Genomic DNA, 14,898 nt, shown 5'->3' on the forward strand with positions numbered 1-14,898 from the left:
TCAAAAACCCTTCATCAGGCTAAGAAAGTTTCAGCAGTTGGTCTGTGCTCTTCCTGGATGGAATGAAAAGGGTTTTTGAACCCGAAAGCTTGCTTAATAACTATTCTCCAACTATTTGGGTTGGTCTAATAAAAGATATCAGATTCACCCAAGGAACCTTGTTTGCCTATGTCCTTAGACCAACACGGCTACAACCTACACCCCTATATTTAGTCCATGATTTTTAGTATCTAGGAGGTTGCTTCAAACAAGCACCAAACCTCTCCAACCTCATCACCAGAAGCAAACTTCCTCAAGCCCAGAACACACCAAAAAGATCCAGAAAGTGCCATGACAAGAAATGCAAAACCTGCCAACACATCTCCACCACCCCCACTATTACTACACCCCACAACAGAGCCATCAGCATTCCTGGATCTTACAGCTGCACCTCCAGAAATGTAATATATCTCATCCAATGCACCAAATGCCCTGATGGAAAATACGTAGGAGAGACCAAACAACAACTGCACACCAGAATGAATGCACATGGGAAATCTATCAAAGACAGAAATACCCAATTACCTGTGGGGGCACATTTCTCACAAGAAAACCACTCTCTCCCCAATCTCTCAGTCCTGATCCTCAAAGGAAACTTACAAAACACTTCCCAGAGACGAGCTTATGATCTCCATTTCATCAACCTCCTGGATACTAAAAATCATGGACTAAATAGGGACATTGGATTTATGACACATTATAACCTGCCTGACATCTGACTCCTCAGGTATCTCCACTTTCATCCCCCGCCCCCCAGCCTGTCTCTCACCCATTGACTCCTCAATCTACATTTTCACTGACTACCTGTCTTGTATGCAGACCAGCCCAGCCGCTGGCTTCTTTACTTTTCATTCCATCCAGGAAGAGCACACACCAACTGCTGAAACTTCCTTAGCCTGACGAAGGGTTTTTGAACCTGAAAGCTTGCTTAATAACTATTCTCCAACTATTTGGGTTGGTCTAATAAAAGATATCAGATTCACCCAAGGAACCTTGTCTACCTATGTCCTTAGACCAACACGGCTACAACCTACACCCCTACCTACAAAAGGGCATTTTTAGAGTGGAGGCAATGAACACATGGTATGAAATGTGGGGCTTGTCTTGTCTTTCAGAAATACTGCTTTGGAAGTCTACCCCAGATTCTGGTTCTGCACTTGAAGAGATATCAGTTTGATTCTTTTACCGGGTTTAGAAAGCTGAGTTGTGTAGTGTCTGTGCCACTCTCACTCGATGTGGACAAGGAAGACCACCCTGTAAGTACATGGACTTTCTGCTGGATTCACCAGGGAGTCCATTTTCTGTTTCACCTAATAGAGCTAAAGATAAAAACCACTCAGTTATCCTGGTCTCATACAGACCAGTCTACCACTGCACAATACTCTTGTGTTGAACCCTTGAACCTACTGGGCTGAGCCTGGCTGTAAGGTTGGATATTCCATGAAGTGTCAGGAAGGAATCTGTCCTTTGGGCAAATCCACTGAACCCTACTGGAGCTCCCTTTGGAGACATGAGTTCATAACTCAAACTTGCTTGAACTCCCTGGCAGTGCCTCCCTGGCAGTGGTGTTGGGGTCAGCTGGTGAACACTGTTCCGAACTAACCCCAGTGGGGTTTGCCCATTCCCAGTGCACTGAGTAGTGCCTTACTGAAACAAACCTATAAACTGCAATTGTCATATTAGGGTAAAAAATAGGTGCTTATGCTGTGCAAATTTCTGAAGTCATAAGCACACAAAACCAGATGTCCTTCTTTTTCATAATCTGTTGATACTGATATAGTATAATCTTGCTGTTTTTTGTAAAGAAAGTGGCTTTCTTATTTCAATAATTTTTGTAGCTTATTTGATATTTAGAGGTCAGTTCCAAGGTCTCAAGAACATTTACAAGTGAAGGGAGGGAAATGCTGCCAGCCCAAATATCCTTGAAGTTAACCCTGTATACCTGATCTGAAGATGTGACCAAATAGGCTGTCACCTACAAAAGCTTTTGCCTCTATGACTGTGAGTCTGTAAGGTGCCATCCTGTGATACCTTCTGTCTGAGAGTCTTTGCAGTGCTAAATAGATGGCTAATATGAACCTTAACATGATTTCTTCCTAGGTACACTATGATCTCTATGCCATGTGTCACCATTTTGGAGGAATTCAGGGAGGCCATTACCTGGCTGAAATAAAGCCTATTGGAAATGATAGCTGGTATGAATTCAATGACAGCAGAGTGCGCAAGGTAATGGACCCTGGGTTTACATGAAATGTGTTACTCCTTGGGGTGTGTTTGGAGGACACTCCAAAGGGTCACTGTGGAAGTAGCCTTGTCTCTGGTGAAGTTGGCAGGAATTGCAGAGAGCAATTTCACCTGGGCAACCTCAAAAAATAATTTTACACAGACCAACATCTAGTTGGACAGTCTCTGGTTGATGTCTTGCAGCCCTGGATCTCTTAGCTATGGCTACCAGCAGCCGCAGAGATTTATCAAAAGGTGTGCTTATGTGTAGCTAGGAGGCAAATGCCTTCCTCAGCATTGTGTAAGTGCAGAGCAGATAGAGCTCATGAGGCTCTGGTAATGTGTTGATGCAGGTGAAATTCAGAGACCAGCTTAGACCAGAATTTAGACTAGAAAACTCCATCACACCCCCTGTTGCCCTGAGGAGCAACAAACCCTCTGGCAAATCCCAACCCGTGCTTGCATTAGGTATATGGACTCTGTTGCTTTGTTACCTTTTACTCTCTGCCCTTTCTGTCCTGGTTAACACTCACTTGCTGCATCTTGTTTTAAATAAGATTATCTGCAGCACTGAGCAAAGGCCCTATCACTTTGTGTTGTTTGTACAGGACCTGGAACAATGATAAGAACCTTTGGGTGCTAAAAAAAGGAGGAAACAAATGTTAATGTGTCCCCTCGTTTTTTGTGGTTAAAACCTGGTTGTCTTTTGGTTGCTTGCAATGCATGTTATGTTTGCTTCTCTGCCCTCCACACTGCTTTCACCAAAACTAAAGCCACTTTAGGGAAGGCTCAGGGTGCAGGGGAAGAGGCAGGTAGGGGACTGCCCAGGACTCGGTACTGGCTAGTTTAACCTCTGGTTCCTGGTAATTAAATTCCTTGCACCCTGCCTTGGGAAATCATCTTTTTTGTTCTCTTTTTGCAGATGCAAAAAGAAGAGATCTCTCCAGATGGCACGAACTGGTAATTTCATTTCCCATTCTGATGGGCTTTTCCTTGTTCTAGGTTGTACATTTGTATCATTCTTGGGTCCCGTTGGAGTGGATCAGTGCAGTCCCCTGAAACTTTCTTCTCTTCAGATGTTAGTTTTGAGCCATTTGTGCTCCCAGCATGAGTCAGGGCCTATCTAGAAAGCGGTTCCCCCAACAGCCCTGACAGTGTATGTAAGGAGCTGCAGGACTGTCCCTCAGTGACTAATGTATCAGTTGAGGATGGAGCACTAGATTTTTGTTTTAGGCATCTGTCAGTATAGTAAGGAAAGGTGGCTCTGGTATGTAACTTCTGGGTGGCGTAGATCCAGCCCCCATTTCCTTGGCATTGACTATGAGCTAGGAGGTTTGGTTCCAAGAGATGTGCCTTGTGTGATGTGAAAACATTGCCTTCAGGTCAGTGTACCTGGCCTCTGAGCTGCTTGGCTTGAGGAGGACTTTGCAAAAGATTGTCTTGTCTGCCCAGCATTCCCTCTTCTACCCTACTCACTGCAGAAGTACATCAGAGGCTGCTCTTCTTGGGAAGGTTTTTCCAGGCAGGTGTAACTCCATTTTCAGTTTCAGAGGTTTGATTCCAATAGATACTTCCTCGATCTAAATGTCAAAGCATTTGAGGGTCTCAAAAGATCTGAAAGTGCTTGTGTATCCAAGGATTGGGGCACTGTCTAAACAGTCAGAACCAAGTGTTAGGTGAGTGCCTTTATCAGGCCAAATCTTACTTGGCTTGGAAAGAATGAACACGGCAGGAGTCCAGACTGGGTGGGGGTGGTGCTAGAGTGAGCCCTCCTTTCCCTTCTCCACTGGCCAGAAGGCTGGAGGGAAGCTCAGGTGGGCTGGGAGAAGGGGAGATGGCCAGGTCCCAGCAGACCTGACTATGACTGGGGAGGGATCTAAACCCCTACCCTGGCCTGCAGGGACCCCAGCCAGGGTGTGCCTGGAGGAGGAGCGGGAAAGCATACCCTGCCAGGCTCTAGGGGAGGGGGAGGAAGTATGGCCAGACTCACAGCCAGCTGGGAAGGGCCTTGCCCCCATGGCCTGGCCTGGCCTGGCCTGGCCCCTCTGTACCCACCCTCAACAGTGTCCCCAGACTGGCCCAGCTCAGCCTCGGCCCTGAGTGAGGTGGGTGGATGGCAGGGCCATGCTGGCCAGCGTCTGTGGGAGTTGGGGGGGACCCTGACAGGGGCAGTAGAGTGCAAGCCTCTTCCTGGTTGAGGGCACTGTGCTGCGGGTGGGAGCGGGGTGGGCAGAGCTGCTGCAGCCCGCACAGGGCGAGCAGTGGTGGAGGCAGCACTGGGAGGGGTGGCTACAGGGTCCAAGGCAAATTTTGGGTGGCCATACCTCTCCAGCCCGCCCCCCACCTTATTGCTGCTGCCATGTAGCCCCCCATAGCCACCCCACCAAGCCCCACTGGTGCCACTGCTCGCCCCATGCAGACTACAGCAGTTCTGCCCACCCTGCTCCCACCTGCAGGGCAGCCCCTCACCGGGAAGAGGCTTGCATTGCCCAGGACACTGTCAGGCTGCTGCCCCTGTCAGGGTCCCCCTCCCCCTCTGCCACTCCAGCCACAGGGGCAGGGGCGGGGGTGTGGCCAGACACTGGTTGGCATGGCCCCCTGAGGCAAAGGGGGCAACGAGGGGGTGTATTCTCCCCTCCCCTTTCCCGTCTAGGGGCCGCAGCCATGGTCTGCCTGGCCAGAGCACAGCAACTCCTGTCAGGATGCACTCAGCTTGTGTGGGGGTGAGCAGCGGAGGTGTTAGCTGGGGCTGGCAGATCCCAGTTATGGTCCCTCAGTGGGAGTGGGGAATAAACTCCCTCCCTGCCCCCTTCACCTTTGGGGGCCATGCTGGCCAGCATCTGCCCATGCCCCCGCCCTGCCACTGGAACACTGGGGGCGGGCAGGAATGGGACATACAGACGGACCCTGACAGCATCTGCTGCACCCTGGCCAGGCAGACCCAGGGCTGCAAAGCATGCTGGGATGCTGGGAGACTCTGATTTAACTTAAACCAGGAAGGAAGGGGTCTGGGACAGAAGTTCCATAAACCAGTTTGGCCTTAATCAGTTAAGTCTGATATTACATTCAACTAGGTTTATCTCAAACTGGTTTCAGCCATTTTGAAACTGGTTTATGTGCACTGAGCTTCTGTTCTGTTACAAGTTTAAACCAGTTTCTGATCACTGAAACCAGTTTATGTGTAACTTCTGTCCCTAGCCAGGGAGTTTTTGTTTGGGCATGCAAAGTCTCTGGTTCATTAGATGCCAGGATAAAAAAAGGCTGTACTGGAAGTGCAGTCCCAGGCTAGGGGCAGAATAACTTTCTCCCCTAGTTGCATGAGGAGGCATCACTTGAAAATTGGAGAACAGAAGATGTGAGCAGCTAAGTTACACTGGTAAACTTATCTGAGGGACTCTACCATCTGAGGTTGTGAAGGTTCAATTCTGGTAATTTTGGAGTGAAAAATAAAGATAGGGAATTAGAAAAGATTTGCAAAATAAAACCATCATGTCAAAGATTAATCCCTGCTGCTTTCCAGTGACCCAAGTTTTCTGTCTCCTGGTCAGCTCAAAGGTACAGACCTGCTCACAGTTGTACCTTCAGATGCTCCGCCGAAATTTAAGGGGTGGGGATTTCTGTTCAGAGAAATGTCTTCTGAGGTTTGGGTTCTTGTCAATTTGTTCTCAGGCAGGGGCGACATGTAGGGGGTGTACACAGGTGCACGTGCACCCCCTGAGCATGGCGGTGACCCCCTGTGGGCAGTCGCTGCTCACCACCCCAGCCACTGATGTCAGTGGCATCTACAGGCAGTCAGTGACCCCCGCTGGCCGCTGCCGATGCTGCTGGCAGCATCTGCGGGTGGTCACCACCCCCTTTTCAGTGCTTGCCCCCCCCACTGACAGTACTGGTGGTGTCTGCAAGAGCTCCCCACTTATCGCCGCCAGGCTCCCGCCACTGCGACCATGCTCCTGCTGCCACCATGCTCCCTGAGCCGCTGGGGTCATGTGACATTCATGTTCTCAGGTTTAAACCAGGTTCCAGCCTCTACTACTTGGCAGGACTCTGACTCTCAGATTTTTAGGCCTTGCCCCAGCATTTGAACGTGTAACCATCCAAAAGTCTTCAGTGGCCTGTTGCAAGCTCTCTTGGAGTCTAGCCCAGTGAACAGGCCCTGTTGTAACTGTAGATTGATATGATTGTAATACTCTTGTTGTGTGTGAAGACAAAAATAAATCACTCCAGAATCAGGCCATTGCAAAGTTAAGGTGGGTCATTCCAGTGGTATGACAGTCTCTTGTATTAGATTATAAAATTGTATTAACTGGCAAAGCACCCTGGGGTATGTGTGGGGCAAAAGATGTGATTGCCCATTGGCCTAGGTATTCATAGGCCATTCTTGTGTTTCAGCGTGAGTACCACCGTGTATCTGTTAATGTACCGATGCCGGGTGGATCCCAGTGCTGGGTCAGGTAAGTGGTGTGTAGTTATTTACAATTTGCTGCCGAGAAGGATGTTATGACACCAGATCCCCTGGCCCATGTACTGCGAGAATTGTGTCCCATCACTATATTGGCTGGTGAGCTACTGCAGCTTGCTATGGGGAAGAGGGGCAGTGAGGAGCCTGTTCTATAAATACTTTTTTTTTCATAACTGGGTTAGTAGAAAGTGTCACTCTGGGAAGTATTTGGACCCTGCCACTTTCCTCCTTCCCCTTTTCCTGCTAGTCCCTTTGCTGCAGAAGCATCTCTTTCTGCTACTGAGTTCTGTAGGTTTCCTAACTCTAAATGTAGCAAGTAGAAAGCCTTTGTGCACTCTGCTGACTTGATGGATTGGAGAGGTGAGAGAACTTTAATTTTCCTCTGAAGCACTTCAGATTGTCCCTCTGCAGTTCTGAATGATATTCCCCCTAAAATGAGGGACAATCTACAAAAGGTTTTTGAGACCCGGCTAGACAAAGACTTGGCTGGGATGATCTAGTTGGGGATAGTCCTGCTTGGAGCAGGAGGTTGGATTAGATGACCTCCTGAGGTCCCTTCCAACTCTGATATTTTATGATTACAACATGGACCTTCCCACCCTCTCACTTGTCCTTTGTCCCTCTCACACAACCCAGGTGGACTTTATACTTGCATGGCTTGATCAGGCCAGGCCATGCTGCCAACTTTGCAGTTTCCTCGCTCAATTTTGTGTGTGTTCAGAGTCAGGGTTTGACACGAGTTTAAGCCCTCATAAATTTCAGTCTTAACTGGGGGGCTGTGGAGAAGAGTCCTTTCCAGCTGGTTGCCTGTCCCACATCCCTGCCTCCAGGAGGAACATCATCCAGCCAGAGGCCAGACAGAATTCAGCTCCCAGTTTCTCCAGTCAGCAGCCTCAATAAGTCTTCAGGTTGTGGGAGGGCTGTGGGAAGAGGGAGCAGTGAGGCTGTTGTCCTGGAAGAGATGTGGAAGTGGATATAGCCCAGCAGCTCTGGCTGGCTCCACTGCCTGCTGTGCACAACAGGTCCATCTGGTTTGGGGTCGTCTTCTTTCCTGTTCTATCTCATGTCCAGACCAGGCAAGAGAAGACTAAACTAAAAAATCTGTTGGAGCTGAGTCCTTGATCGGGTTGGGAAAGAGAGAAAAAGGTGTTCCCACTACATTTGCCCTCACCTTGGGCTGTGGGGGGAGAAGTAGAGTTGGAGCTGAGAAGGGGCGTGGAAAGGAGTGAAGGCTGGAGGGGTGCATAGTAAGCACTGGACTGAATGACTCAGTGAGGTGGAGGTGTGAGGTGGATACAATTAATTAAAAGTATGGGAGAACCCGGAACTCCCTGTCAGGCAGCGGGGAGAGTTGCAGCAGTGGTTGCCAAAGCACCACGTACTGACATAAAGCTGGGTGAACTGGTGCAAAGAATTGGGAGAGCTGTGCTATGGGTGAATCTGTGAGAAGTGATGAACCTGTTGGAACAGCGTGAACCAGGCAGCTAACAACTTTGTTGGGTTCTGGGAAAGAGCATGCTTCTGCTGTGTTGTGTGACTGAGGAGATGGACCTGGACTCTGGGGACAGGCAGTTGTCCTGTGTTCCAGCTCTCAGGGAGGGGAACTACCCAGGAGGTCCCGTACCCCAAGACTGAGCCTAGAACCTCCCAAGAGAAGGGCAGCACTTAAGCCCTGCTCAGATAGTAGAGGATTAGTATACCCAGGGACCCAGCAGCTGGGTGCATTGATGCTAATTTGACAAGTATCCAACAGCAACCACTCAGCCAGCGGCTGCATGCACGGAGGGGAGAGGTGCAGAGGAGCAAGATTGTGAGTTTGAGAAGCAGCAGGATGAAAGGTCACCTGGAGGGGAGAAGAAGATGCCATCGAAACTGGAAGACCAAAGGAAATGGAAAGACACGACAAGCAGCAATCTGAATTGGTATGTAGGAATAGACACTGGGCATCTGGTCTCTCAGAAGCTGTGACAGAGTTGGGGGTAACTTGAATGTGTCTCTACATGTTGTTTGTAGAAGCTTTAGTTCCTTTGGCCATTATAACTCTGGTTTGGTGGTTGTATAACTTCCAAATGTAACGTACACAGGAGAACATCATCCTCCCAACGTGTGAGGAGAACTTGGGCAGTAATGAGCCCTATAAAGAAGATCTCTCATACAATTCTACGTCAAATGAACCATCTGCTCTAACAAGAGATCATGGCAGGGCAGAGGGGACTGAATTTATGGGCTCAGTGTGGACTGAATTTGTGGGCTCCTATCATCAATAAGATGGAGATATGTGACGTTCACAGTGCTGAAGTCACATCCTGGTCCTCTACGAATGCTTTCGTGGTACCCCTGTGTAACAAGTGGGAGTCCCGAGGCTGGTCAAGTGACCCACTTGTGTCAGGGCTAACTGCCCACCTGCCATGACTTTGATGAAACCAATGTAAAGTTGTTAATAAGATGGGAGGCTGCCCATTTACTTGCCCTGATGCTGAGGGCGCATACACGGCTCCGAACCTCTCTTTATACTGTGTCCCATGCGTGCAGATGGCATCCATGGCCTAAATTTTATGTGGCCTAACACCTGGCCTATAATCCAGTGTCCTCACGTTGGGACTTGCACTCCAGTGCCTCACTTGGGCTCTCAATTTCACTTGCTCAGGACTCCCAGACCCTCCCTTTTCCTTGGGCTCCCTGACTAGCTTTGGACCCTTTCGGTCCCCTCATGCCCCCACACTGGGGCCTTAATCCCCTTGCCCGACACTGGGCCTCACACCCAGCTCCTTCTTGGGGCTTAGAATTCCAACGCCCTGGAGCCTCACACTGGTTCTCTGTATGTGTCTCAGGCCTTGCTGTGGGCCTGGGCTGTCTTGGGCCCCTTCATGACCTGGACCCCACCTCAGGCTCTGCACAGTTAACCTGGGCCCTTGCTTTGTCTTCGGGGTGTGCTCCCCTAGCCTTTACCTTTGTTAGAAATTGTGAAAGAGGTTTCCTTCTCTAGCAACACAGGAAGCACAGCCTGCACCTTCAGGTGCCCACAACTTTCCCCATAGTGACTAGGCATGATAGACAGGCTTGGCAGCAGACCTGTGCCTTATTTGGTAAAATTGTTTAAAATTATATTGTGATTGGAGTTTACGCCGCAGGTTAAAGAAGAGTTATGCAGTACTAGTAATCTTCCGCTAAAGCTTTGTGCTTGCGAAAATCTCACGTAACCAGGGAATATAAATACGTGTGTGAGACTGCAACCGGGGCCCCTCTGCCTTTCTAAGGTCGGGGGACCTTCGGCCGAATAAACTGGAAAGACCACCCCCTCATCTCCTGCTTATTTGAGTCTCAGCTGGGAAACGAGCCCTGTTGGGGTCAGGAGTATTCACAGGTGTTCCCTTACCAGGTTGGGAGCTTAAGCGAATAATTTCTCCAACACCTTTCAAGGGGTGACCTGTAAGGCAGCGAGGGCTGAGGCTTTCTGGTGCCCCATACTCAGCCTGCGCTGAGGAGGCAAAGGTGTGGCATTTCCTGGGGACTGCCCTGCCACTGGCAGCCCTAGCACACCATCCAGCCCCAGCAGAGTGTAGTTTTAAGTCATGCTCCAGGACCAGGAACCACCTGCCATCCCCATAGTTCCTGCACTGCACCTTCAAAAGGTTATGTGAACAGCAACTCAAGCCAGGTGATGTTCTCCCTTTGGCTGCTAGCAGCAAACTGCTGGCTCCACTGCTCAGAGCCCTGTGCTAGGCCCTGTTGCCAATTAGGCAGTTATGCCTGATTGGGAGTGCAGCCACCTGCAGGCTGCTCTGCTGTTTGCCCATGCCCCTGTGAGTAACAGAGCACAACTTACGCTCTGTTACAGCCAGTAAGTGAGGGAGGCGCAAGTCAAGGGAGAAGCCAACACTGTGCCTGCTTTGGGCAAAGGTCAGGAGGAATATATGAGGCAAGAGAGAAACTTCTCCCAACCTCCAACACCAAGCCAGAAGCCCCAGTCAGTGTGGACAAAAAAGAAAGTCCTGGAGCTCTGATGAAGAAATCAGAAGAAATTCCTTTTTGGGGGAAGTGACCTAACAGTTGCCAGCCCCATGAGTCTGATTAAGCATCCTGAACCATGTGGGGTCCCAAGAATGCCTAAGGGAATAGAGAGCTATATCTCTTTGTGATTTATATTCAAGCACAATGTGATTGGCCACTTTGTGCCCCCCAGTGCATGCATGGCTACTTCCATTTATCACTGGCATCCTAAAAAGTTAAATGATGATCCAGGTGGCTTGCAGCTGTAGTGTGCTCTGGGAAAGGGCAGGCTTCTGAGAGGTGTCTGAGGAGATGTACCTGGGCCCTGGGGACAGTGAGGCAGATGTGGGTCTCCACTCCGCAGGGTTCTGACTACAGAAAGATCTGTAGTCTAGAAATGAGCCTAGAGACCCTGAAATAGCAATAATGCCTAGGCCATGTCCTCATTCTAGTGGCTTAAGACATCAGAGTATCCAGCTGTGAGGTCCACTGATGGCAGATCGGGGCGGGGGGAGGAATAATGGTGGGGAACTCATCCAGATTTTGCCACTGTTGCATCTGGTAAGTGGTAACAGTAATTAACACCCTCCCCACTTCCAAAGTAGGGCGGAGCAGGGCAGGGGGAGGTCAAAAGTCAAATGATGGACTGGGGAATACAATCTAAATTTTTCTTGGCTCTTCTCATGGTGTTTTGGGGTCTGAAATGTGATTTTTGAACTCCTGGGGGGTCACAATACTACATGTTTCTCTGCCTTTATTGTAATAAAATACTTTTAAGAATCTGCTGAATCTCATACTTGTAAATGCGAGAGTGTTTACCCTAACCCTAACCCTTGTGCTCAGCCTGGAGGTTGAATGTGTTTCAAAAAGTCAGCGGCCTAAAATTAATGGCTAAAGTACTGCTAGAGACCCACACAAAGCACTCTAATGCATTCATCTGCAGCGAGAAAGAGGCAGCGTCTGCTCAGAGGACTCCCTGCTCCCAGCAGAACTGCCTCCAGGTCAAAGGAGCGCTGTGAGGTTTTACATGAAACTCGGTATGTGTGTAAAGATGTGTATGTTACACATAGAAATTGCCATCTAGTGGCAAATAAGGATAATAGCATCAGTGGAATGTTCGTAAGCAGGGATCCGGGCTTTCCATTCACAACGGAAAAATGCGGTAAAACATGGATTTTCTCATTTCAAGGAGAAAAACACAGGAAATAATGGGTTTCCCCTTGCAGGCTGGCAGAGTTCCAGCCTACAAAGGGCTGGGGGGAGCAGGAGGAGGGCAATCGGGCAGGGGGCACCATGTGAATGTGCACATGCACGTATGCATGTGGCAACCAGGCAGTGAGGTGAGCAGCTCCCGCAGGTAAGTTAGGGGGAGGGGGAATTGAGGCCCCCATAGTGAAGGAGAGAGTTGGGCAGGGCTGGGACTGGGGGCGCTGCCCAGCTGGGGTAGTGTTTGGGGCCCAGGGCTGAGGCAGGAATGTGCGGCCACAGGGCCTGAGCGGGAAGCAGGATGGATCTGTGTGTGGCTCGTCTGAGGGGTGTGGGGGGGAATGGTTTCCTGCCACTGTGTGCAATCCCAAGGGTGTATGGGGGCACATACCCACCAGATTTGTGCATGGCGCAGAGTCAGGCTGGCAGCTGCACACTGGAGGCTTCCCACCCTCCTGCCCTCCTCCTGGGGCCTCTGCAGCCCAGCAGGCAGGATCTGGCATGCCAGGGCACAGCAGGGCAGGGAAGCTTGGTGCCGCCTCTAGGAGCCCTGCACCGCCATGGTGAAGTGCCTCCTGCCCGCCTGGCAGCAGCGGGGTTGGTGATGTGGAGATGTGCCCTATGCTAATGCCAGGTGGGCGGGGAGCGCCATGCCATGGCAGCATGGGGCTCCCAGCGGTAGCACTGAGCCTTCCTGCACTGCTCTGCCCTGCTGCACCGGGTTCTGCCTGCTGGGTTGCAGAGGCCCTGGGGGAGGGCAGCAGGGTGGGGAGCCCCGAGTCTGCAGTGGGTAGCTTGCATTCACCTCCTCCCCTGCCCGCCCCCCACAATGGGCTCTGCTTCAGCCATGCCACCTGTGAGGGAGGGGGAGCTGGGTTCCATGCTCTTTTCGGGCCACAGCAGCCACTGCCTCCCATGGGTGGCAGCTGGGGCTCGGGTGCTGCTGTGGGGGGAAGGGGGTTCTGGACCCAGGTCCCTGGCCCTGTAGCCCTGGTAACCAGGGCTCCCCTCCAGCAGGGGTGGCTGGGAGCCCGTGGGGAGTGAGGGGCACCAGCAGGGGTGGGAGGAGGCTGTGAGTTGTGAGTGAGGGGCAAGGGCATAAGCAGGGCACTGGCATATCAGGGCTGCTCAGTGCCATAAAGCAGTTGCGGGCGGGGGGGGAGGGAGGCAGGAGCATCCACAGTTGAACTCGAGTCCTGGTGAGTGAAGGGGACAGGGGGGATTTGATTTTTCCATGATAAAATACCCAAAATCAAATGCCAAAATTTATAGGTATTTAGAATTTATTTTATTATAGTTATTGAGGCACTGGTAGGCTTCCAAATTGCTTTAAAATTGTAAATACATCAATAAAACATTGTGTTCAGCTGACACCTATATATATAGCAGTGTTTTATTTTAATCATGGAAAAACACAAATTGTGGGTTTTTTTAATCAGAATTTGTGATTTCTTTTTTTTTTTAATGGAGAAAACCAGGATCCCAGTGTAGGTTCATTAAAATTGCTATGCACAGTGAATAGCCCCCTGCGTGCAGTTCTTAACCTGCTGTTCAGAGAGAAAGAGGATCTTGCATTTTAGTTGTCTGTTGTGGCAGAACACAGTCACTTCAGTAGAGGCTGTGACATCCCACTCCCTGCCAGGATGCAGATGTGTGGGGATATTGGTATCCAAAAGTGTGTTTATGTTTGCTTCCACCCATGACACTCCTTATGAAGAGTTAATGTGTGAACAAGGAGGCTCCAATGTATTCTGGGAAAGGACATGAAAACTAAAGCTTCTTTGGGACCTCTTGGACAAACTTTGAAATGGTTGCAGGACTTGATAAAGTAACCAGGACAAGTGGAAGGGCCATAGTTAAGGAAGGGATATATCAAGTCTGCTTTCTAACTTACCTGGATATAAAGGTGAAGACACCTTGGCAATGAAGATTACTAGCAGGGACCTGGTCACCTAGGAAATGTCTGATCAGGGAATCGCCAGACACAGAGACCAAAAATGGAGGAGCAGGAGTAGAGTGATCCAACCTTTTTGTTTGAGGCTCAGTGTTGTAAAACTGCATCTAAATTCTGAGGTGATCTAAGAAAATGCTGTCTAGTAGGCCTGTACAAATACGGAAGTGTTCGATTTGGATTTGGATTCCGCTGATTCAGAGGACAGTGATTTCATTCAAATTGATTTGGCTGAATTGGCTTTGGAAGATTCAGCACTGATTTGAAGATTGCAGCCATAGACTATAATGGGGAATCACTGAAATACCTATAACTTTGTCATTTGTTGGCAGATTTGAATGAAAATAGCGGGGAGGGTGGCCCCTTCTGAGGGCATGAAGCCTGCCAAGTTTCAAGGAGATAGGTGCAGGAGTTTCTGGGAAACTGCACCTCAAACTGTTCAAAGCAAAACTCGTGACGTGTGAATCCGTGTGTGTTAAGGCACAGCGGGATGAAAACAGCAGGGATGGTAGCCTGTTACAGGGGGCCTTCCCGGTGCTGGTTAGATCTCCGTCCACCCACCTGTTTCTGGACCAGCCGCCTGCCCCTCCTTTGCTCAGGTAGAAACAGCTCACAAAAGGGACAGAAAGGCTGCAGACAGAGGCTTATATGCTGTTTCTACGTTCCTCCCCCCAGAGCACTGTGATTGGAAGGGGACTCAAAGAAAGATCACAGTTACAGATGTCAGTCTTTCCCCTCCTCCCTCTTCTCAGTTTCTGTTCCCCTGCAAGACTGCCTTCTGAATTGCTGAATCTGCGAATCTTTTTCCAAATCCGAATCAATTTGGAGGGGGGGTTTTTGTGTCTCAGTTCGGTTCAGATTTGGTGATTCAGCCTCCGAACTGGGCTGAATCTTCTCTGAATTGAATTGGCGACCGAAGCTTCGCACACCCCTACTGTCTAGCTAAATGTGATGTGGGATTGCATATCACAAGCTTAATGAGAGTAAGCAGTATTACATTCCCACCTCCCCCCCCCCCCCCAACAAAAAA

General features: G+C 49.9%; 1 protein-coding gene across 1 annotated transcript in view; it reads left to right on the plus strand.

Moving 5' to 3' along the window:
- Window positions 1-8,466, plus strand: part of LOC102378574 (ubiquitin carboxyl-terminal hydrolase 47-like) — a 35,192-nt gene extending 26,726 nt beyond the window's left edge. Inside the window, exons 15-19 of the mRNA XM_025209167.1 lie at window positions 1,155-1,295; window positions 2,140-2,265; window positions 3,185-3,222; window positions 6,652-6,713; window positions 7,484-8,466. Coding sequence (XP_025064952.1) covers window positions 1,155-1,295; window positions 2,140-2,265; window positions 3,185-3,222; window positions 6,652-6,713; window positions 7,484-7,812 — 696 coding nt within the window. The 3' untranslated portion in view covers window positions 7,813-8,466. The remainder of the gene's footprint in view (window positions 1-1,154; window positions 1,296-2,139; window positions 2,266-3,184; window positions 3,223-6,651; window positions 6,714-7,483) is intronic.
- The last annotated feature ends 6,432 nt before the right edge of the window (window positions 8,467-14,898 follow it).

Source organism: Alligator sinensis, unplaced genomic scaffold (genome assembly GCF_000455745.1).
Source record: "Alligator sinensis unplaced genomic scaffold, ASM45574v1 scaffold237_1, whole genome shotgun sequence".
In the NCBI taxonomy this organism is placed as follows: Eukaryota; Metazoa; Chordata; order Crocodylia; family Alligatoridae; genus Alligator; species Alligator sinensis.